The sequence below is a fragment of the Balearica regulorum genome, chromosome 5 (genome assembly GCF_011004875.1).
Source record: "Balearica regulorum gibbericeps isolate bBalReg1 chromosome 5, bBalReg1.pri, whole genome shotgun sequence".
Classification (NCBI taxonomy): domain Eukaryota; kingdom Metazoa; phylum Chordata; class Aves; order Gruiformes; family Gruidae; genus Balearica; species Balearica regulorum.
The window spans coordinates 23,296,347-23,322,095 of NC_046188.1; the positions used below are offsets into that span (position 1 = coordinate 23,296,347).

At 36.4% G+C, this 25,749-nt stretch overlaps 1 protein-coding gene across 7 annotated transcripts in view; it reads left to right on the forward strand.

Moving 5' to 3' along the window:
• The window catches only part of CEP128 (centrosomal protein 128), a 133,904-nt gene extending 110,268 nt beyond the window's left edge, over positions 1–23,636 (forward strand). For 5 of the 7 annotated variants that reach the window (XM_075753782.1, XM_075753781.1, XM_075753784.1 and 2 more), the window contains 4 exons: positions 7,468–7,545; positions 9,519–9,632; positions 13,285–13,393; positions 20,190–23,636. In XM_075753782.1, the coding sequence (XP_075609897.1) occupies positions 7,468–7,545; positions 9,519–9,632; positions 13,285–13,393; positions 20,190–20,296 (408 nt within the window). In that variant the 3' untranslated portion in view covers positions 20,297–23,636. The remainder of the gene's footprint in view (positions 1–7,467; positions 7,546–9,518; positions 9,633–13,284; positions 13,394–20,189) is intronic. The other 2 variants (XM_075753780.1, XM_075753783.1) reach the window with 2 other exon arrangements.
• The last annotated feature ends 2,113 nt before the right edge of the window (positions 23,637–25,749 follow it).

A 25,749-nucleotide genomic window follows, 5' to 3' on the forward strand; every position in this document is an offset into this window, starting at 1 on the left:
AATAGCATTGTTACAAAAAAATATATACTTGCATTGAGATTTGGAATACTAAATTTGCAGGTAAGCATAATTAAGAATATCTTATTGTGTTTTTGTAAAGACTTTTAAAAATACCGGCCTAAGAATTTATTGCTAAATTGCTTGCAAGAGACAGGTTACAAAATGTAGGTAACTCTATAGAGTTTATTAAACTGCTTTTTGTTTGGCATTCAGGATGACAGTTTTTATTTATTTATGGACAAATAATCATGGTGCACATATAACAACTTGTTGTAATAATGTCATAGTTTCTCCACTGGTGATTTCAGTAATATAATACATTACAAAGTCACAAAATGGCTGAGGTTGGAGGGGACCTCTGCAGATCATCTAGTCCAACCCTCCTGCTCAAGCAGGGTCACCCAGAGCCAGTTGCCCAGGACTGTGTCCAGGTGGCTTTTGAATATTTCCAAGGATGGAAACCACAACTCTACAACCTGCCTGGGCAACCTGTGCCAGTGCTCGGTCACCCTGACAGTGAAAAAGTGTTTCCTGTGCTCAGACGGAGCCTCCTGTGTTTCAGTTTGTGCTCATTACCTCTTGTCCTGGCACTGGGCACCACTGAAAAGAGTCTGGCTCCCTCTTCTTTACACATCGATGAGATCTCCCTGAGCCTGCTCTTCTACAGGCTAAACAATCCCAGCTCTCTCAGCCTTTCCTCACAGGAGAGGTGCTCCAGTCCCTTGAAGAATGTTCGTTGCCCTTTGCTGGACTGTCTGCAGTATGTGTCTCTTGTACTGGGGAACCCAGAACTGGACCCAGCACTCCAGTTGTGTCCCACCAGGGCTGACTAGAGGGGAAGGATCACCTCCCTTGACCTGCTGGCAACACTCCTCCTAATGCAACCCTTACATTCTCTGCGTAGAAAGCTCCTTTTAGTATTGTGAAGATGTGTTCCACATGTTGCAAATATTGAACTTTTTTGCTAGATTTTAATAAACCAAAATCCTCTCAGTTTTCCACTAGAGAAAGTAAAAATCTCTGGATAAATCTTTATTACAAAAGACTGTAATTCTTTAGATATATGTATATCACAAAACAAGTTAAAATTTTGTTTGATAGTGGACTATTGACTAAAGTGTTTCTAATGTGCTGCTAGGTCCTTCATTTTAGATTGAAATGTTTTATATTTGATCAAATTGTAACCTTAGGAACACAGACATCAGTTACACCTATTAATGCTACCAAAGTGGTTTTTTTCTCTCATTGTTGTGCATCCTTTTATCAAAATGGGGAAATCTATAAGCCAAATTCCTTTTTTTTTTCTTTTTCCTACTCTGACTCTGATTTGCTGTGAATCCTTTGTTAAATCACTTCTCTTTGTATTTCAATTTCTCTCAGCTGTAAAACTGGACACTATTTCTTCTTTCCCATGAAGGCTGTGTTAATTGTATTTTTGTAATGCTTTCTGCAAGGCTTGATGAAATACTGTTAGCATACAAAATATTAACGTAAATTACATGTAAAGATTTTTAGCCTGCAAAGCTCCAGAAAGTTGAAGATAGCATTCATGAATGAATCACAAGGAAGTCTTTATACCTTTTAAGAATGTGTGCCCACTGACATTGCTTTACTTTACACACTTTGCCTCTTGTGTTACATTCCTTTTAATTTCCAGTAATTATGTCTGGATGTTTTCGATCAAAATCTTAGTAAACAATAGAGTCTCAAAAACTAGTCTTGTGGATCCCCAGTAGTACTCGGAGCCCTAGCTGATGATTCACAGAGAGCTGGCTTGTCAAAAGACCACACTATCTTCTCCACATTTCCATCTGCTAGTATGCATCAAGCAACTAAAAATTCATTAAATACTTTCCTAATATTTTTCCATGTAAACAATTCCTGTAGTTACCACAGGGATGTTATGTGCTCATGAATGAGAGAAGAGATGGTCCATGTCTTTTCAAATAGGACAGGAAGCATCCGTGAAGCTTTCTTAATTAAAATGTGGTCCACCCCATGCAAAAACATCTGGAGTCTAAATTAAAAGCTCAGTTAGTTTGACGTTTGTAATTCTTTGTTAACAAAGGTCTTTTGTTTTTCATTGTGTAAGTGTAGTTTTTGCTTTAAAAAGTCTCGCTAGTTAAAACTTTGATGAAACAATGTAGTACAGGAAAAAAAAGCCAATTGAACTTGCATGTTATGTAGCTTGATAAATTTATATGTGTGGCCTATCTTTGTAAAGGTAAATTGATTTCTTGATGTGCTGAAGTCATCAAAACAATGGTATAATTGGAGTAACGGTGAATGCGGAATATAAAGATAGAAAACATATTTTTTATTTTCTCTTAAAGTTCCTTCTATACATATGAAATACTATGTCACAGAATATCCCAGCTACTGTGGAATTTGCCTGGCGTATGAAAGGCAACAGAGAACCTCAGGCCCCTTAAGTAGAACCACACCCTGCGTAAAAAAAGAGCATATGATGTATGAATAGTGCTGGAGATAGAAGCTGACGATATGTAGTTTGACAGATGTTAACAGGGAAAGCAAAGGATACCTTTATACATAGTGGGTGCATCCTATTCTCGCTATTTAAGAATTCACCATGCTAAGGCCATTTAAAAATAAGTCATGATAGGTCACCTTTAACATTCCATCTTTCATCTGAGTTGTCAGTAACTGCCTGCTGACATGCATTGCAGTCAGTTAGAATTACAGTCGCATTTAATCTTTTTATGGGTATTCTTTGGGGATTAGCTAACTGGTACTTAAGTCAGCTCTAATTTTCAAAAATATCTGTGCAATACGGATAGCCATTTGTTTTTACGTACCTCAGAAAAGAAAGGAGCACTGTACTGGAAAGTCAATGAAGTTTGGTTTCTGGTTTGTGTTTATGTGTTTTCACTATATTGACTATAAAGGCAAACTTTAGGAGGACTATATGCAAACCTGCTTTGATTTATTTGCATTTAGTATTGCAGCTTTGAGACTAAAAATAAAATATGTATCTGATTTTGATTTAGATCTGTCCCTTGAGACAGCGTAAAACTGTCTATCACTAAGAATATATCAATATAGGAGGATTAACTGTTCACATGCAGTTGAAACATCAAAGTGTATGTATGAAGTCATGGAAAATGAGTAATTTGTTTTATCATTCACTGTGAAAACACAGAACGCCCCTTTTCAAAGTAAATCTTTATTTTAAAAACAGAAAGATTAATAGCATTCACTCGATGGAAGAGACTGCTGTTAAATAGAATCCCATTAACACTGCTTCAGTCAGTACAATTGGTGTTTCTTCCTCTTATCGGTGCCATCAGTGCACTGTATCAGTACCTTCTGTTCCCTGCTAAACAATGAGCAGCCAGATGCGATTGCTCTCCTTAGGATTATTTGTATGCATTATGGCATACAGCTTTCTGATTTCTGGGAAAAAAAGTTAATAGTACTTAATTGCCCTCTATGTCAGGTGCTTCTAACATCCTTTTTCGCATTTTATCTGTGCAGCTAAATCCATCTCTTTCAATAGAATAGAGTGTTGTCATTAATGATACAAATATGGCATTTGATCCACCTTGAGGAGGTTGCTGTGCATTTCATTAAATTACCAGACCAAGTCTGTGGACCAGCTAAAAATGTTAGCATGTGAGTTATCCTATTCAAATCACTCCATGAACTGTTCAGAAGACTGTGAGAATTTTAGAATATAAAAGGAACTGGACTGGTCAAGACCAAAGGTCAATCTAGCCCAGCTATAGACATTGCAACAATGGCCAAAATAAAATGCTCAGGGAAGAGTGTATGAACAGGACTGACGTACATTTTGTTTCCCACTCATTCATTCTGATTCCAACCATTCAAAGCTCAGAGACTTCTGGACCTAGAACTAGTTTCTATGAATTTGGAACCCTTCCACGGTCTTTCTCATTCATTAACTTGCCCAGTTTTCTGCTTAAACCCATATAAACTTTTATATCTTTACGTGACTTCTGATTATATGCAAATTGGTCATTTCTCCCCTCAGGCATCTGTCTTCCTGGCTGAAGAGCCCTGGTTTTTCAAGTCATTGTATTTAATTATTCCTCACATAAAAATAGCGCTCCATGGCTTTGATCATTCTTGTTGCTCTTCTCTAACCTGTCCCTATTTCTGTTCTGAAATAGAGGTCCACAGCTGCACTCAGTAGTCAAGATGCAAGCACACTGTGGGTTCATACTTGGGAAAAATTATGTTCTTTGGCTTTTTTTTTTTTTTTTCCTTTCCTGATTATGTCCAGTGTTAATTTTGCTTTTCTGGTTGATACTGAGCACTGAGTTGGCAAGTTCTTGGAAATATGTATCCTTACCCCATGGTCTACTACCTGAGTAGTAATGGTTAGCTTAGAGCCCATCATTTTGTGTGTGTGTGAAGTTACATTTACGTTTTAGGAATCTAAAAATTCTTTCAGAAATCCAAGGAGCCTATATTATCCTTTATCCACGTGATTCTCAATGAAAGCAGAAAACCAAGGACTGAATATGCATATAACCCAAAGGCTTTCTGCTTTCAGGATTACATTTAATAATGTAACTAATGAGGACTAGCTGAGGCACAGCTAATTATTTTTGTGTTTTCCACAAAAAGTTTTTGAAATAGAGGGGATATATTGAGGAGACACTTGGGGAGAACAGATAATGAGCATCTTCCTTAACTTCATTTACAGACAGTGTTGACATGTGGTCTTGGCATTGGAATTTAGAGAAAGAATTGAAAAATGGGATGGCTTAAGGCATGGGCTTACACTTAGGGCCTGAGTTCCTTTTATGTTGAGAACAGAACACAGGTCTTTATTAAAACAAGGAGAAAAAGGCAAAAATCTTTGTAGGTAGAAAAAAAAATTGCTATGAATTGAATATACTTTATAGCATGCTGAGGAGCCACTACATTAAATGTGTCCTTTGTCCCAGGCAACTTTATTTCAACTCTGTATGACATCTGAAATGTATATTTTTCTGCAGTTCATAAGTAAAATACTTAGCAAAATGTGTTAGGTTACCATAAGCTTAAAATATTTATGGTTTGATTTGGTGCTGGACCAAGAAGAGAGATTGGACGGTGTTACAATTTTGGGGTTATATCCTCTGAGGAAGGATTTTATTTCTCCAAAGTAAAAAACTTTGTGGACATGTATCCATCAGATCTGTGTGATACTAGGATGACTGCTGAACATTAGGATTCAGTATTTTGTTTCACATATAGTTAAGTTTGGATTGCTTAGGGTCTGTTGTCTCTCATATGTTTCCCAGCCTTAGAAACACACGTGCAGACCAGTACCAGGGGCTACTCTGAGAAGCAGCAGCAAACATTGCACCTCATCATAAATTAATGGAGTGGAAAATCAATGCTTTGATGAACATTAGTTCATTGTAAATGAAGCATGAAATATGAATGAATACTGCTTTACTGTTCTAACAGTGAAATGGTTGATTCTTATAAGAGGGAAACATTAGAGATTTATAGATACCTCTAGGCAATTTTACTTTGGAGTGGAGATGTATAGTAGCATTTGGAGAAAAAAAAAAAAAAAAAGGTATTTTATAGCTATAAAAACATTTCTACGCTGTAATGTGTAAAAAAGACTTTAAACGCAATATGTAGGCCTCCTGCCTGATTGCATCCTGAAAATATGAAGAAGAATCCATTTTATACATTCATTATGAATATATAACTACAGGTCCTGCAACTCTTTTCTCGTAAAGAACCAGGTATGTTACAGGAAAAGTAATTTTTTTCTTCTTATAAGATCTTCTTAGGTGATTTTTTTAAAGTAAAAAAAACCTGAGTGTAAATTAAATTACACATTAAAATACAAGACTTCTTATAAAGATAATACAGTAAATTTTAGTTTTGGTCCAAACATAGCTAGCTAAGTGTGAAATCTGCTTAACTTCCTTTCTCAAGCAGCAGGTGTGAAAGAAGAAAGTACTGTTTTCTTGTTAGAAGAAATAACCTTTATTAATTCTGACTAATTTTGCAAAACTGATTTGCCCTACTTTATTCACTGGAAGTCAGCACAAGTATGCACCTTCCTTCCAGGCTTTTTCCAGAATTTGCCATGGTCACTTGTCAACATTGCAATTAAGGACCTTTTCACCCTGGGTGTCCTGAGTGCTGCCCATTTCAGGAAGTGGTTTATGTACCTTTCAGGCATAGCTTCATATATTCAGTCTTGTATAACTCCTGTATGTTTTTAAAAATTAACCTTTTAAAATCTAACAAAATTAATGTGTTAGTATAAAAGAAAAGCAAAAGTACTCATTTTGTTTTGTGTTCATACCTAAACTATGTGATACGAAACACAGCTTTTTGGAGTAGACTGCACTTGTGCTGAGAGGTTCCCACTGATTTTTCTTATTCTGGTGTGATTGAAAGTTTTAGTCTCTCTAGATCTTAAGGCTGGGATCTAAATGGGATGTTTTTCATGTTGGTCAGATTGAGACTTTCCAAGACCAGCAACGGAGCTTTTGTACTTAAGGGCAAGTTAATTCAGTTTGCACGGACTTTACAACATAACGATATTTGACTTCAGGATTGATGAATTTTGTTTCTTATATAGATTTTTGCTTTAAAGTGCCAGGGCAGTGCAGTAATATAGTTAATGGAGCCCATTATTGGTAGGTTGCATACCAGGTTAACAGAACCTTATCCAAAGAAGTGTGATTTATAAATTGTGGAGGAAATACGAACTATTGTTCAGAAAGTACAAACAGTATTGTTTCTACTTGCTTTTCAGCAAATAATAGAAGGGCAGCCTTTGAGAAGCTCCAGAGGCACCTGGCTTATGGGGCATGACTACTTATATGCATGACCAACTGACTTCACCTGCGGACAAAACCAAAACATGATACTCATTTTCTTCGGTTCTTTGCATCTTGCTATAGACTAGATTTTTTGTGTCACTGGTATGGAGGTGGAACGTTGTTGTTGAGTCCAACCCTAACTCTCCCTAAAGTGGTAATTCATCTTTCAGCAGTACATACCATATGTCTAAACTGAAAATATGATTGTTCTATATTTAGCTAAGTGCTAACTGCACATATTGGTATTTTGGGGAAAAAAAAAATGTTTCTACTATGTGTATAACAAAGATATAAACATCCTGAGTATAGATTTACATTTTTGTTAAATGTGCTTTACTCCCTGAAGTGCAATACAAGAAAATTTCATTCTGAAGGCTACATAAACTCCAAAATTGTAAATAAGTATTGTTCTGCTCAGTAAACTGGTAACTATTAATGGAGATACAAATTAAGGAAACTGTGCTTTGTTTTATTTTGTCCTTCTTTTTCCTTAACAGCCTGTTTACTCTTGACCTGTTTAATTTACAGACAAATGCATACCTACAAACCTGTTTCCATAAATGTAATAGGTTTTTAATATTTGAGATGGCTGAAAGAATTGATTAAATTTTAATGTTTTCTCTTGTGTTCTGTTCTTCAGAGTACTCGAGTTGCTTTAGACCATCTGGAGTCTGTACCTGAGAAACTGAGCCTGTTAGAAGATTTCAAAGATAGTGGAGTGAGGAAGATTTCATTTGACTCTTCCAGTAGTTCTAAAATATTTTGGTTGATTGATGTCCTCTCCATATATATAGATAATTAAATTGGTTAATAAGATATTTAAAATTACGTATGTACATATTATGTAGACAAAAACATACAGAAATTTATTTTCATGTTTATATAGCTTTTTTGAGGTTATTAATTTAGTCCTAATTAGTAACACTGCTGAGGTGCTCCATATGTAAGCAAACATTGATAACTGGGCATAATATGTCAAGTCCTAATTACTGGTTCAGAGTATTTTTATTGAGTGGTGAATTCTCATATTACTTGTTAAAAATTGAAAATTTGGTAATGAAATAAATTATGCCAGTTATTTCAATATTTAAATTAATGAGTAAAAAGGTGAGCTTTACTGCTTTTTGTTTTGTTTTGACGTAACGCCAGTAACCGTCACTTATTTTCCTAGTATCACTATCAAATCAAGGTGTGTTTTTTAGACACAGTGGGACATATTGACAGTAGTGGTGGTGTACTGTCAAGAGTGATAAGCCTCAAATTAGATCTTCAGTGGCTAGGTGGCTAAACCACTGTACTTTCCATACATGAAGTTGGTGGTTGACCAAATTGGATCCTCATTGCACAATATAAATTCTAAATCACATCAATAAATGCATAATGAATTGCATTTTATTTGCTATATAGAATTTCTTATCCTGAGGTAGTCATAAACATTTCAAAACATACTTGTTTGGAACATTGTTTAGTCTAAGTGTTGTTGCACAAGATCATGTGTTAATAATTGTACACTATTTTATTGCTGCCACCATCAACAGAGTTAGGAACGCAAATGCTGATTGAAATGTTTCAGGGGATTTTTAAGAAAAACGTTGTTGAGTTGTGTAGTTTTAATTTCACATTCCAGATATCCCCAGAAGAGCCTTTTGCTCTGGCAGAGGTTGACATCTGCCTCCTGTTTCCGATGGTTCCACACTGCTAAAGGAAAAATTCTGCTCTCAGCTAGGCAAAGCAGAAGCCTGAATGTGGGGTTTCAACAGTCTCCTTCACACTTGCACTCTCTTGCTTAATGTTACTATGAAAAAGCATTGCTATTTTCTGGTTTGCTGTAGTTATCACTTAGCCAGTCTTTGTGAGATTGGAACCCAAATTCTTTGGTTCAGTTTGAGCTCTGTTCTTCTCCCAGATGCTTAGTTTTTTAAATACTGTTTTCATAAGATGAGTTCCTACAAACAACTGTGTGTTGTTTAATAAATAATTTATCATTTGTGCATTTATTATTCAAGAGAGCTAAGCTTTATACCTTAGCTGTGAGAATGATGTCAGTTTGGAGTTTCATTAATTCTTCTATTTGAAAATCATACATGAGATTTTTTTTGTACAACAGCATGTTTTACTCTCAGGTGGTATGCATGAATGAAGTAGTTCAAAACGATTCATTGCTTTCCACTGCTAGGAAGTTCTTCCCTCAGTGTTTTCATAGGAAGGAAGAAGGAAAGAGAAAGTAAATCTTTGATAATGCCTCACAAGTTGCCTGGTAGTTGTATTCACTCAAGTGAATCATTAGCTAATTCAGTGAGAAGCGTTTTCTTATTTGAAAATACTGTTTAGTCCATATCTTTAGAACTTTTTTTTTCTTGTTTCTATGGTATTGTAATGAATTTTTCACCGTTACAGAATTCTTTTGTTAGAAGGTATGCTATTACTGAATTTTGGAGTTACAAGAAATCATTCACCAATTAAAGAAGAGGCTGTTCGTATTTTAACCCATTTTGATTTTAACATTACTTTTCTGTACAGAACATTATGCTTTCATATGGCCCCTGTATTTCAGCCTCTGAAAGTTAGTTATTAATTCATTCTTGCTATATTGAAAACCCTTGGTGAAACCTGTGTTTACAATAGCCAGCCAACATTTATTAACTGCTTTTCACATTACAAAATAATTTGGATCTTTCATTGCATTTCTAGGAGTCCCATTGCCGAAGGGAGATGATTGAGGAAAGATATACGAAGTATAAAGAAATAGTGAGCTCTCTACAGCAACAGCTGGAAGATTCAAAACAAAGAGTCCAACAATTCAAGGTGTGTGCGTGTGTACTCCACTTTTGTTTTCCAATTACTTTCAATCAGCAACATAAGCTTATTTGACGTATATTAACTCCTAGTACAAACACAGACTAAAATCACACATGAATGTTTCTGTTTTATGTAGCTGCCATGGCTGATGTAAAATTTGATGGCAAGTGTTGTCTACATTGTAAAGTACAATGGAACTTTCCAAAAATCTTTAAAAATTCACAGAAAAGTGACTTACTGTGTGTTACTACTCTCAGGTGCTTACCTGCTTTGTCAAATTGCTGTCTACAGCCATTTTGGTTTGTTTAATTTGTCCTTTAATGTAAAAGACAAATATAGAAACCCGTTTCCTCCATTAAAGGGATGATTAATTTGTAGATCATGTATAGTGATTTTTCAGTAGTTGATCTTTGCATTCTTTACAAAAGATTCTATTTGATGTCATTTCATACGTAAATGAAATCCAGGCAAAAGGAGAAGTGATTTGCTATAGGTCACTCAGCGGACTGATAACAGGGCTAAGCATAATCTCCGAACTCCCTGCAATACAAATCCAGTGTTGTTGTTTAGAAACATCGCCTGTAATGAGTACACCTTTCCAATTATTAACACACTTTCTTTCTCTTCGTATTAGCTTGTTCATTGTCCTATCGCTTCTCATGGCATATCATCGTGATAGCAGCTTACTTCAGCAGAACTACAATTTCTTATGGACGTGGATGAAATAAGTGACCAGAACTGAGAATCATGCTAGTATTTCTGCTGCTTATCACAATCAATTCAAGATTCATTGGCAATGAATCTTACCAGTGTCTCTAAGCAGTTGAGCTGAAAATCTAGGATCACACACCATATATCAAAAAACTTTAAGCTGTTTGTGTTCCCTACCACCTCCCTAGTGGTCTTCCTTGTGTAAAATGAGGACATGCTGACCAGTAGGTCTTTTAAAAAGTGGAAAAGGTAAAATAAATACAGAGTATTTTAGCTTAGTAAGTTGCTGTTGTAAGAAGAAAGTATTAAGCTACTTGAAAAAGCCATCTTGCTCTTCTGTAAGAAAGAACTGAAAGCAAGAAACAGGGCAGATTCACTTTCATTCTGTTGCTAAGGATAATCTTCAGTTTCTTGAATTTTTCTTGCCTTCACACAAGAGTTACTAATTCAGTAGCCATTGAAATTCAGAAAACATTGAAAAGCTAAGTGGAATGCAATCAGCTGACAGTAGAATATAATATTGAACTAAGCTGACTGAGCTTACTGAGTTTGCATGATTTGAACTCTATATTCAGAATCCAGTATAAAGCTGATTCCAAAACAACATTTCCTCTTTCTTTAGACAACAGGGAGCATTTAATGGCTTCCATTTAGTCAGGCCTAATTGGGGTTTTGCATGACATACAGTACTCTTTGCTGTCACGGCTGTTACAAATAGAACAGAATGTTCAAAAACAAGTAACAGACGGGTGCTAATCTGATTTCAGTGATCAGGCTAGCTTAGTCTTAAAAAACCCTTTTTAATGCTTGCCTTTCTTACCCTCCCTTGGAACTAACTCAAATACATTGTTGTTTAATTTTTTTTATTTTACTCTTTGTCAATTGGGAGTCTTTAAAATTGATTGGTAGAAGAACATAGGCTTGAGGACATCAAAGTTCATTCTTTCTGATAGTTTTGATTCACACTCTGTACATAACATAATGCTGCTTCTGTACAAAGTAGGCAGATATTTGGTAGGTGATAAGAAAATGCATGTTTTAAAAAAAGCAGTTCTTGTAAAATTTTTACATTGACCATTTTAGATAAAATTACTTGTGGAATTAATCTTTCTCCTCTGTTACGATCTTTTTTCTAGCTTTTCTTGTAATATACTTCTTTCAGCTTGCTTGCCAACATTAATCTCAGACAGGCATTATCTAATCCCGTGTCCTCTTTTCATTTTGAGCAAAAATGAAACCCAAGTTGAATGTTCCCCTAAAAGCAGTTATTTTTCTTCCTTTCTTATGGTTTCATTTGTCCCCACTCAATCTTCCCACTCCTCTGTAGTCTTATCAGATGGCTGTAAAACACGTTGCTTAGAAGCCCAGGAAAATCATAATTGCTATTTGTATGCGTTAAAATGTAAGATTTCCAGTAATAAAGGAGGCCAGAGGCTGGCAGAATACCATCAAGTACAACAGTTGTGATTTTTCAGCTAATAAAGGGCTGAGTGATAGTGGATAAAGAAGAAATCGGGGGAAAAAAAAGGTAAATATAACATATAAAAATAATATAAATAATGGAGAATCCCAACTAAAGCAAAACCAAAAGAGAAAGCTAGAGGAAAACTAAAGATAAATGTTATTATGCAAACATTTTAGGACAGCTTCCCTGCCCCGAACAATTGACCGTCTAGTCAAACACAGCATACAGATGTAATTGTAAACGAAGCGCATGAGAAAAGGCACATTCTGTAAGTTAAAACTTCTGTAAAGAGAAAGCCATTTTGTATTGCAGATGCTGGTAGAAGCACCTTGCTTATTTAAAAGCTCTGTTCAAAGATAGCACTTCTGGAAGCAGAATGAAAAGACAAAAACATTTTTATTCTTTAAAAGTTGTTATTGTGCTATGTACACTTTAGGTATTAAGTCTCTCATCAGCACATAAGGGGATTAATACATATAATTCCCATTAGTCTTAATAGGAGTAAATCCTTCTTCAGTGATGGGACAAAAGCTCATTGTATCTCTAAATTAATGTTGAATCTTATTTTGTTTTCTGTTTAGTTTTCAAATCTTTGTATCAGCATGAATGATAAATTGCAAGATGTTTTAACAAAATTCCCTGAGGTTGTTTATGATAAGAATTCAGTAGCAAAATTGAGCATTTTATGAACTGATGCATTCGTACATTATTATCTCGTCTCATTTCAAGAAACTGAGTAATTTGGGTACCAAGCCAAGCTTTTAATCTTATTTTGGAAGGTATTGCAACTGGAGACTACTTGCTGCAGTGCTAATAAAGATTTATGGAGATTTTTGTTTAAATGGCCTTTTTTAAAATGATCTCCTTTTTTTAGCTTATAGACCAAATGACTTCACTCACCAAAAAGTTATGCTGTATGGGTCTAGCCATAAACCGTAACATTGTACTCAAACTTTATTTAATGGTTTAACAGAAAAAGGGAAAAGCAACTTCAGATAATTTGATATGAGAAATCAATGAAGTCTGAGTTTCCTAAGTGGCAGGGAAAATGGATTTAATTTTTATTACTACTTGTGGAACTTCCATGAATTAATGTGGAACATTCATTGATGAGGAATTCCTCATTCACCAATGTCTGCCCTGCCACTATGCTTTGGCCTGAACTACGGATGTGATGTAAACAGGAAAGAGCATTTTTACAACTTATTGTAGTGACAAAATCTTGCAATGCTCCCAATGCTTTTCTCAAGGCAAAGCAGTTTTTTGCAGAGATTTTGTAGTGATGAAATGGGCATGAAATTCATAAGCCAATTAATTTGAAACTAACTGCAATACTGAGCATTCTGAGAATTTAAATCAGTATTTTCCAGATTGTGTGAAATCACAGCATATACCTGTATATGTGCTTCTGTATGGTTTTTGTTAAAATTTACAGCTGGTAGATATTAACAGAAAAAAATTACTTTTATTTGGCTGCCATAGGATGTGAAAACGGATGCTGAAATTTCTGATATAGAAGTGGCTGCTCCCTCTTCTAGTTGGCGAACTCAAAACAGCTTTTTGTCCAGCTCACTGCTCTCAGATTCAGGTTGTAAGTATTGTTCCACAAAAAAAACCCCTCTGTAAGTAATGCGTTTTCCTCTTCTAAACCTGTTTCACTTGGGAGAGTAAGACACTCTACTTTTTGACAAAATAATGCTAGAACCATCTTAAGAGTCCTCCTGTGTTTTAGCTTTAGGTACTGGATGGATGCCTTTGTCTAGGAAGTAATTCATTACATCCTGCTGATAGTTGGTTGGTTGGTTGGTTTTTTATCTGGGACATAAAAAACCTATGCCAAAAAAAAGGGCTTCACTTGGATTCTGAATCTCTGCATGAAGAATCATACCTGTGTAAGCTGAGTATCTTTTCAGGGACCAGAGATACATCCTCAGCGAAGGATTCTTTCCCAGATCTTTCATTTGTACCAGTTAGTCTCATGCTTGTGTAGCAGTTTGAATTCAGTAATTCTGCTTCTACTTCAATAGTTGTTGTGGTGGGTTGACCCTGCCTGGGGGCCAGGTGCCCACCAGAGCCGCTCTGTCACTCCCCTCATTCAATAGACAGGGGAGAAAAGGTATAACGAAAAGCTTGTGGGTCGAGATAAAGACAGGGATAGGATAATCACTAATTATCGTCACGAGCAAAACAGACCGAACTTAGAGAGGGAATTCATCTAATTTATTACTAAGCAAAACAGAGTAGAGGAATGAGAAATAAAATCAAATCTTAAAACACCTCCCCCCACCCCTCCCATCTTCCCGGGCTCAACTTCACTCCCGGCTTCAACCTCCGCCCCCCTCAGCGGCACAGGGGGATGGGGAATGGGGGTTACGGTCAGTTCATCACACGTTGTTTCTGCCGCTTCTTTGTCCTCAGGGGGAGGACTCCTCTCATCGTTCCCCTGCTCCAGCATGGAGTCCCTCCCACGGGAGACAGTCCTTCACGAACTGCTCCAGCGTGGGTCTCTCCCACGGGGTGCAGACCTTCCGGAGCAAACTGCTCCAGCGTGGGTCCCCCACGGGGTCACAAGTCCTGCCAGCAAACCTGCTCTGGTGTGGGCTCCTCTCTCCACGGGTCCACAGGTCCAGCCAGGAACTTGCTCCAGCGCGGGCTTCCCATGGGCCACAGCCTCCTTCAGGTGTCTCCACCTGCTCCGGCGTGGGGTCCTCCACAGGCTGCACGTGGAATCTCTACAACCCCTCATCCTCCCTCCATGGACTGCAGGGGGACAGCCTGCTTCACCATGGTCTTCACCACGGGCTGCAGGGGGATCTTTGCTCCAGCACCTGGAGCACCTCCTCCCCCTCCTTCTGCACTGACCTTGGTGTCTGCAGAGTTTCTGACATCTTCTCAGTCCTCTCTCCGGCTGCAAAAGCTCCCTCCCTAACTGTTTTTTTCCCTTCTTAAATATGTTATCACAGAGGCACTGATTTGACTCGGCCTTGGCCAGCGGCGGGTCCATCTTGGAGCCAGCTGGCATTGGCTCTGTCAGACACAGGGGAAGCTTCTAGCAGCTTCTCACAGAAGCCACCCCTGTAGCCCCCTCCCCTGGCTACCAAAACCTTGCCATGCAAACCCAACAGTTGTTTTTAACTATTCTTTCTATCCTCTATTGTGTATACAACTTGTGGTCATGAAAGGTCACAGGATCTCTGATACAACTAGTAACTGCCCAGTAAAAGATGAGACATATTAGATCTTTATCTGCTACAGATACACCTTTGTATGTGAGGCAAAACTAACTTTAAAAAAAAAAAAAGATTTTTAAGGGGTTTTTTGCACATATCAGCACATGGATATCAGAATACTTTTCTTCAGAAGGACATCACCTTCCATTTCTTTTCAATATAGCCAGTTTGTGTACTGGGAACCTATTCAGTAAGTTGCATTCTCTGTAATGGAAAGTCCTATTTCAGGCTTCATTGCACTTTCAAACCTTTGCATTTTAGAATGAGTGCTGCAGTACATTACTGCTCACCAGTAAGTCCTGAGTTGATCTGATGAGGTTAAAGATAATTGGTTTCTTTTCCTTTCAGAATATGTGGGTTGTGATTAATATCTTTTTGCAGATCATAATGAATAACAATAGTGGGAACAAACTATAAGCAAATGCTTCCATTTCATCTGTACTTTAGGACAGTTTCACAGATTCACAGATTGGTAAGGTTTGGAAGGGACCTCTGGAGATCATCTAGTCCAACCCCCCTGCTAAAGCAGGATCACCTAGAGCAGGTTGCACAGGATTGCATCCAGGCAGGTTCTGAATATCTCCAGAGAAGGAGACTCCACAGCCTCTCTGGGCAGCCTGTTCCAGTGCTCGGTCACCCTCAAGGTGAAGAAGTTTTTCCTTATGTTGAGATGGAACTTCCTGTGTCCCAGTTTGTGCCCATTGCCCCTTGTCCTGTCACTGGGCACCACAGAGAAGAGTCTGGCCCCATCCTCTAGACATCCACTCTTTAGATATCTATAAGCATTGATAAGATCCCCCCTCAGTCTTCTCTTCTCCAGGCTAAACAGGCCCAGCTCTCTCAGCCTTTCCTCATATGAGAGATGCTCAAGTCCCTTAATCATCTTTGTAGCCCTCCACTGGACTCTCTCCAGTGGTTCCCTGTCTTTCTTGAACTGGGGAGCCCAGAACTGGACACAATACTCCAGATGTGGCCTCACCAGGGCAGAGTAGATGGGGAGGATAACCTCCCTCAACCCACTGGCCACGCTCTTAATGCACCCCAGGATACCAATGGCCTTCTTGGCCACGAGGGCACACTGCTGGCTCATGGACAGCTTGTTGTCCAGCAGGACTCCCAGGTCCTTCTCTGCAGTGCTGCTTCCCAGCAGGTCAGCCCCTCACTTGTACTGGTGCTTGGGGTTGTTCCTCCTTAGGTGCAGGACCCTACACTTGCCCTTACTGAATTTCATATGGTTCCTCTCTGCCCAGCTCTCTTGTCTGTCCAGGTCTCGCTGAAAGGCAGCGTAGCCTTTCGGTGTGTCGGCCACTCCTCCCAGCTTAGTGTCATCAGCGAATTTGCTGAGGGTACACTCTATCCCCTCGACTCAGAGTTGGTTTTCCATTTTCCCTAAACTCATTCCTGTCAAAGTCAAGCTCGACCTGGTTGGGGTGCAGAAAAGAAATGACTCATAATTTGCAGGCAGGTTGGACTAGATGACCTCCAGCAGTCCCTTCCAATCTCAACAACTCTGTGATTCCACTGCAAAAACTTGCTGAAATTTAAAGATGCAGCATAAATGTTCCTAAAATATTACAATATCTATAAATTGCTTAATCTGAATGGAAGTTGCTAGGACTTTGTTACTTTAGGACTTTTTAATCAATTTTAGGCAGTTGTCAAATAGGACCTATGTGATCTGAATACCAGTCTGATGAACCAGTTCTGGGAATTTATTCTCTGATTGAGCTGTTTTTTACCAGCACTAAGCTTTCTGGGGGTAAAAAAAATAAATGATGAATAAATGACAGTAGTGATTCAATGTTAATCATTATGAAATATTTGCAAAGTCTTCAGCAGTTGAGGAAGGATCCTTTTGAAACCATGTTCAGGCATGGCTGAGGGACTTTTTTTATTTTCTTGCTTAAAACTTTTAGAAACGTATTTTCCACATCATAAATTAAGCTGATCTTTGTATTTCATATTTTCCAAGTCCCAGAATGTTGCTGAGAGTGTTTTTAGTTTTGTTCTTTTGCCCAGATGGTAAACAGCTATTTTTAAAAATTATACCTTTTGTTTTTTTAAAGCAAAAAAGTAAGAAAACAGCAAATGTGTTTCACTTTTTCCTATTTGTTCATAAGGGCAAGGAACTGGATACAAAAATCTTTAGAGTTTTAGTTTTTTAGATGTATTCTATAAAAATCCATTAGTCAAATTTTCTGAGGCTAAAACAGAGAAGTAGGCATAGAATATTTTTCCTATCCCTGATTGTATTTGACTCTGATACAATGAAGGTGGAGTTCTTAATTTCTCACTTTGCTGGTTCTTTTCTCCTAATAATTAGCGCTATTGTATGTTCCTTATGCTTAGTAAGTATGAGAGCAAATCAGGTACCTGTTGAAGATGCCTGATGTCATTTCAGATGTCCTAGAGTATGTTTCTAGCTGTCATTCCAGAAACGCAAAGGTTTCCCATAGGTCACATCACATCTTTCGCAGACTTTTGTGGATGTCTGTGGTAGTTTATGGCACTAAGGTATTTTAATTACTCCATAGACTTTGGTTAGTGACTGAATGTTTTATCTTTATGTTGAACCTGATCTCCAGCAGTCCAATGTGTATTTTGAAGCCGTTGCTATAGTACAGTGAAAATTTTGCAGGAGTATTAACATTAAGGAGTTATGTTAGTTATGTTAGTCACATAAACACCATGAACTTTTAATTTCAGTAATGATATTAATTAGTTATAATTTGAAACTTTGACAGCGAAGTATAATTTGAGGTCTTTTGCTTCCAAACCTCCTGTAGCTTTTAATAAATCTAACTATAAATGTCATCACATATTTTCTGTGATTAATTTATCTCCTTATTTCTTCAGAAATAGAATGGACTGGGTTTTTTTCATTTACCTTTTGAAGCAGTTTGCAAGTCTTTCTCATTTAATGTTTCACAATCCATCTCTCTGAAATCCATGAAACCTTACAGATTATAGAGTCAATAAGTAGTACTAGAAGCTCCCTTTCCAGTGTAGGTCTCTCGTGACCTGTAGAGAGCACCAGGGAGGAGACCAGACATGTTTGATGTAATTTAATTTATCTGCAAGGGAGATCCTGCTATTTAAAATTGGTTGAAAACAGAGGCACAAAAAGCATGACAAAAAAAGGGAACAACAATCTGCTTCCATATATATATATAGATAGATAGATATATTTAGTAAAAAAATGCCAATGCAGCAGATAGTTAAAAGGAAAAGTAATTAACATTAACATTCTGTTTTATGTCTGGTCTTCATGTTTCTGGTATAATTTCTACAATTATAACAGCTTTTCCATAACAAACTATTTTAAAGATGCTGTGGTAATGAGCTTTTATTTCTATAACCATTTCCTTAGAAAGGAAGAAGTTTAACTGAGAAAATAATTTATACAAGGAAGCATTCATTAGACATGGTTTACAGTCTGTATTATTATCAGACCAAAACAGTTGGTCTAAAAAAGTCACTACTAGTTGTTATCTAAAGAATAATCCTTCAGAAATTGTTTTCCATGGCCACTGTATTTTTCTCAAATTTTGTATTACACAGGTCCCTACAGTTACACATGCTTTGCATTAGCTTTGTGAATTGGGCCCTGCCTTTCTCTTTGTACAGTTCATCACTTCAAGGTTTTACCCTGGATGGTTTCCCAGACACCATATGGCTTTCAGGCTTTCTATTGTTTTGGGGAATTTATATTCCACAGCTTCATAAGCTGTGACTTTATGGAGAAAAAAATAGCCACCAGTTTTCCCAACTTCTGTAGCTGGGATCACAATCTTCTCTGACTCTTTGGCTCTGGTGGTACACAACACTCTTGTGTCAACATGCTATATAGTACGAATGATACGGTTTAATAAAACCAAGTTGTCCTGAATGGTGATTTTATCATCATAACAATTATCTCCTGCAATGTATGCCAATGTCTGTCTTTATCCCTCTATGTATACTTTTTCATAAGTTCTTAGTACAATTTTTATTGACATTTATAAATAAGTAACTTAATTAGAAGTGAAAAGACATTGTAACATCATGATGCTGTGGGACACCATTCTAGAACTAAAGCTTCTAAGGCTGCTCAAAGATAAGAACCTGGAATGATTGGAAACTTGACATCATCACTTTGAAAAATGCAAGTGGTTTAGTTTAGCAATGTTATGATGTTTCATTTTACTTTGAATACTGCCCACAGGAGGTACCATTGAAAGAGCATCCAGTAGCATAGTTCTGGACAAATACTGAAAACTTTATGCTGTAAAATTATAACTCACTGTTTTACTAATGTCCCAAACACAGTGATTTCGTTCATCTGAAAGTGAAAACATCACACTCCTCCTAATCAAACTGTGAAGACTTGCTCCCTATTAAATAACTTTTGGCTATATACTGTTACAATTATACTGGAGTGTTGAAAAATTGCACTCTGGGTATTTATTACAAACAATCAGGAAGGACCACTTTTCTTATGATATAAGGAGGGCCGTTAGAAGAAGGGTATGTTGTATAAGTTGATATCCACTTTCTTCCCCTAAATTTCTGCCTTTTGTTTAATAATTGCTAGAGGTTTGGGTACTTGGAATTTTTTCTTCCGGCACTTTATTGTAAGATGTTCTGTCAATTCATACTGTCTAGATTTTGATGCAATATAATGTATTTAGGAATAAGCATTATATATGCACCCTGTTGTGAAGGTATATACACAGTATGGCATCCTATGTACACCTGTTCAGTGTCACTTTTTGACTTTAGTCCATGCTATTGTTAAAGATACTCCTTCAGGAATTTTCTGAGTCGTTTCTTTTGTCTTATTTAAATAAAAATGCTGGAAAATTAAATGGAAAAGAAATGTTAATGGAATTATCATATTTTTTTAAAATGCAGCTTACATTTATTCTGTATAAGAAAGCTCTTAGCCAAGCCTGTAATATATAGTATTAAAATCTGTTTCTCTAGAAAAATAAGTCAGTTTCTCTATTCATAGCATTATGAATAGGGAATATTTATTAATACCATATTACTTGCTGTGTAAATTATAATATTGTATAATGAAATGTATGTTTCATATAAACATTGATGATCAATCAGCAAAATGTATGTGTTTCTCTGAAGAAGTGTAATTGATTTTTTTGTCTGACTTATTTCTAGCACTTACGAAAAGAATGGTTCCTTTTGATACAAGAGCTACCAAGGAAGATTCCATTAATGTTGCTGTCAGTGAAATGAAGCTGCAAGCAGAAAGAGGGAAGCAGTAGAACATTTTACAAAAACACACCAGCTTTCTCTGTGGTAAATTCCCTTCCAGTCTTTTTTGATTTTGAATTTAGTAATTCCATCTGCTATAGGAGCGATCCACCCTTAATGATTCCGCTGTTGCCAAACAGAGCACCAAGAGTGAATCTAAGGAACTCTTGTGATAATTTATGTAACTTGTACGCCAAAGGTTTTCTGGGATTATGCTATTGTCTTGTGTTTGTTTCTGCAGTCCTCCTAAACTAAATTTGTTGTATTCCTGGAATATTATGAAATGAAAGACATGTGACATTAATCTTTGCTATGAGCTTATTTACCCCTGTACAGGAATTGTTCTGGCATTTGTTTTTTTTATAACATTATTAATAATGAAAAAATATTCAGAAATTACCTTTGTCCTAATATTTATTATGAGAGTCAATATACAGTGTTGTACAGACACATTTGTGATTTTTAGGTTCTTCAGTTTGCAACAATCATTAAAAAAAGAAGGGATAAATATTAAACAAATTCAAATTTCCTCAAAATTAGTGGAAATACGGATCATGATTTCAGGTTCAGCATATATCTGCTATAGGCTGTTTAGAATTATTCTTCTGACCAGAACAGTTTTATCAGATGATCTATGGTAAAGCATTTAGCAGCTCCTGAATCTCACCCATCTGTATTAAGCATATTGAAGGGCACTGCTGTGTAGATGTGAAAATTTTAATAGCAGGGTTTAATGATCATTTATTTATTTATTCTGTTGTGTTCTTTATTAGAAGAAATGTGTCATATTGATTTTTAAAATGTTATGGTATTGCACAGTTGTATTTGTTTGGATAGCTCTGTTCTAAACAAATTGGATACAAATCTGCATTACTGTGGTCCCAAAAAGCACATCACAGCAGAATTTTCTGCAAGTGTTTCTGATGGTCCTAGTTTTATTCCCTTCTCTAGTGCTTCTGGTTGAATCGCTACTAATGTGCCTTAAAAAATTTGCCACATCTATCAGAGCACTGTAGCAACATGAACATCACTGAAACCATTTTGTTCTGTAGGCTTCCTTCATATTTATTTTCTTTACCTTTTGTATGTGTATTGTAGTGCTGGCATTGGCTTTTTGCAGACTTCTGGCCCATCTGCTCATTCAGAAGGTCAAGAAAGCAAAACAGGCACATCCATCTCTTCTGATCTCAACAGCAATGATGAGGCCAAGACAAAAACATAAACAAATAAACTTCTACTCTGGAGAAGGCATGGCAAATAGAAACCTGTTTGTGTCATGGTCTACAAAGAGTGTGGATGTCATGAAGCAATGTTTAGCTCAAGCCACAGTTACCATAAACTAAACTTTAAGAGTATCCAACATTGGTAATTTATTTTTTTAATTAGATCAGAGCACAGCTGGAAATACGGTGTTTAAAATATTTTAGCTGTTTTGTCTGGTGAAACATTTAAAAAATTGCAAAATAAAATGTCACCAGCCTGCAGACTTTATGGTACCTACAAATTATGGCTAAAAATATAGAAAGTTCATTTTAAAATATATTATAAAATAGTAAATCATGCTCTCAAAACACCTCATGTGGTAATGAGGTCTGATGCATGGATTGCTGATGGATAAATGTATGCCCAACCCACTTAAGTTGAAATGATTTTTGAGGTAAAGCACCTGTTAGTAACTGAATGGTGCTTTAAGAGTCTCAGCTGAGAAGTAATACACAGAAAAATAATGTCCTCTCTTTCTCCTAAGGAATTTGTAAAAATCTGGATATTGATTGCTCTTACCATTTTATGTATTCATACATTTTTTTCCTCACTTGTGACTGAAAAATCTGAAGTGTGTTTCCTTAACATAGTATCACTACTGCTTTGTAGTGTTAGAAAACTACGGATAAGCAGTCTGAACTCCCTCATTATTACATCAAGTGTTGAATCGATTTTTGTACATTGCAGGACAGAAATGACTACTAGGTGAATAATTTTGGCCTTAAGACTTGAAATATGCTCAGTGCTTAGTATATTTGCCTTTGGCCATGTGACTGGGTTTCAGAGTTTTGTATCATTTTTAAAATCTTCTAAAAGGGCTGGGGAACAGAAGGGAAGAAGTCAAACCACACAAAAAAAGAGAGATCTTTAATGAGTAGACTTATGGACTCCAAAGCCAGGAAATTCTTTCTTAAATTTACCCTCTTGGCACGGCAGTCCAGATAGCATGTAATATTTGTCTCTTTTCCACCTTTGATAGAGGTTCATATTACAAAGTGAATTCTGTTTCCTTTTTACTGAAGGCTAAAGTTCCGTTCATGACATTATGTGAAACTGTCCCTTTGTGGTTTAAGAAATAATATTTTTTCCATATTGGCCTGAAATAATATTCTTCTGACCAGTTTCAGGTTTTAAAGTAGAAAACCAGATAATTTTTAATAAAACATTTTGTATATTTCAGATCTTAAAAATTGCTGTCCCTTCTGGTAATCAGATTGTTTTGTATAGCTTAACGCTTTAATGACCTGTTCCTCAATTCTTGCCCAAAGCAGTAGTTTTCAATAATCAAAAAATGTGATATCACACTTAAAAATGATGGTTTGTTTCTTTGTTCTGTCCAGCATTTGGTAAATCAGGCAACTTTGTATGTATGTACTAAGTACATACAGATTTAAGAAGCTAAAATCAGGCATCCTCTTTTTTTAATGCTGTCCTGAAATACAGTGGTTCAATATTGTGCTTTCAGAAAGCACTGGCCCTTTATTTCAGCATCAAATGATTGTCACTTGAATAACCTTTAAATTTTATGCCCTTCAGTTCCCTAATTTTTTACAGCAGACTTAAGAGTACTTATTTTTAATTACTTTTGAGATGGTATTTACTAAATATTCAAAATAAATCATTTTTATTATGTAATTATGTCATCATAAGAAGAAACATCAAAATAAAAATAAAACTCAGTCCAGGACAAAAAATAAAATTGAACAGTGTAAATCAAAGCAATTTTCTTGCATTTACTTCTCAAATTTTTGATGGAAGCCAGTCTTTGGTGATGGTGAAAGTACTCCTTGGATATTCAAACCTCAGCCACATTTTTACTAGCTATGCCATCAAAGTAAATAAAGAAGATATATTAAAATTCCTTATAGCAGCCCTCCAGTACCTAAAGGGGCCTACAAGAAAGCTGGAGAGGGACTGTTTACAAGGGCACGGAGTGATAGGACAAGGGTAGTGGCTTTAAACTGAAGGAAGGTAGGTTTAAATTACATATTAGGAAGAAATTCTTCACTGTGAGGGTGGTGAGGCACTGGAACAGGTTGCCCAGAGAAGTTGTGGATGCCCCCTCCCTGGAAGTGTTCAAGGCCAGGTTGGATGAGGCTTTGGGCAACATGGTCTAGTGGAGGGTGTCCCGGCCTATGGCAGAGGGGTTGGAACTAGATGATCTTTAAGGTCCCTTCCAACCCAAACCATTCTGTGATTCTATGATTCTATGAACAAAGAAAATACTATTCTAAAATCCAGTTTTGAGCTAAGGAATCTGCACATCAGTTCATCTCTGATTTACAAGGCACAGTCTCTGCACTGTGTAGCACTGAATGAATTTTTCATGAATTGAAAATGCTGATATTACCCTGAAAGTAAGCAAGTGTTTATTTTTGTAACACTGATACCATTTTTTATGGCTAAAAATGAGTAGTATGAAACCTGAATACATTCTCATATCTACAACATGCAGAATTTATTCATAAATCTACGTGGGACTGTTTGTTGTAGTCAAATTTTACCACGGCTCTGTTAAACTCTTCATGTTTGAAGTGTGTTAGTAATTTATTTATCTCTCTTTAAGCCCTGTCTTCACCTCACAGAAATAACTGATACTGAAATTAATGTCAGCTGCAGGCCAATATCTAGAGATGCAGCCTTGTCAAAAATGGATGTGCAGGAGGACATCACACAAATTCCTGTGGTTTTGATCTAATTGTAGAGCTTAGAAGCAGATGTAGAGGAAATCTAGTAGTGGAAGGAATGGAAAGCAGCTCATGATTAAATTAAAATTTCAGAACACTTTTATTCTTGTTGCCTTAATTTAAAAACTGCTTTTGAGCTAGTATTTACATCTAAATAAAAGGGATCCTTAAATAACATTCCATCTTGGATAAATTATTTTTTTTACATACTAAAATACTTTCTATTCTAGCACAACTCAACTCTTTACAGTAAGCATGTCGAGGCTGTTGTGAGTATGAACTGGTTTGCTTTTCTATGTAAAGAACTAATTTAGATTTTAAATCCCAAGAACATTTTAGTGCTGTATACAGAAGAAGAGCAAAGCAGAATCTAACCTCAGTCTTTCAAAAATCTGTAAGCTAATGCCTCTGGGAATGTTGACAACAAAAATGAAAAAGATTGCTGTGGTTAAAATACAGCAACATCCAGCATTTATCATTTGTGCTAACAACAATAGCTCTCATGTTTATAAAGCTAAAGTTGCACATCTGCCATTTCTCAGGCTGTAAGAATGAGGTTTTGTTTTCTCTTGCCTTAATAGTGGCAAAATCTGCAATGTCATGAGCTTTGAGAAAAATATGCAGTGATGATATTTCAAAAATTTCTAGTACTTTTATTTAGGTATGTACTTGGTGTAACTTTGAACTAAATATTTTTGGAACCCAATTGTTAACAAGTTTTCGTTAAAGTATTACATTTACATACAAGAACTGCATAACGATATCTCTTTTAGGATAATTTTGCTGTCTTTATTTAGGGCCATGGCTCCTTAATAGGTGCTTTGCTTGAATAAGTGCAGCAATTGTTCCTGAGTTGTCTGTTATTTTCATCTGTCTTCAGACCAGAGTTGTTTTGATCTTAGACTGCTTTTCTCATCTGCCATCTACAGTGCACTAGTATGTCAGGAGACATACCATCATTTCCTCACTTACCTCGCATTAATAATTTTGGTAGTTGATATGCCCAGGGAATGACATTAATTTTGAAGGCAGTTGTTTTGTATGACATAATCTCTTTGCATATGAATTCTGCCATTCTTATTTGTTTACTAAAATAAAACCTACTTGGTAAACTGACTAACATCAGATCGCATGCTGCCTAATTTTAAAGATTATCCCACAGGCAAAAGTAAATGTGTCTTACTACGTTTGTAGTAAGCAAACTACTATTTTCTAAATGCTACCATTCATTCTCCTATCAGTTTGTAGAGGAAAATAGTAAAGGATAGACTTTGCTGTGATAACCCTGAAATATTACTGGTCCAGGCAGAAAAGGAGGCTACAACTAATTTAGATCTGCCTAAGTGCTTAGTCTAGAACCTGAAGAAACTCATATTACAAACTTCTTCAGTGTGTCAATATCAAATTGCCCTCAATAGAAACAGTTTCTGACATCTGAAATATTTCTGAGAAGTGATACCAAAATTTGCTAAAGATGATCACACTATGATTCTGCAAATGTGGATTTCTGTATT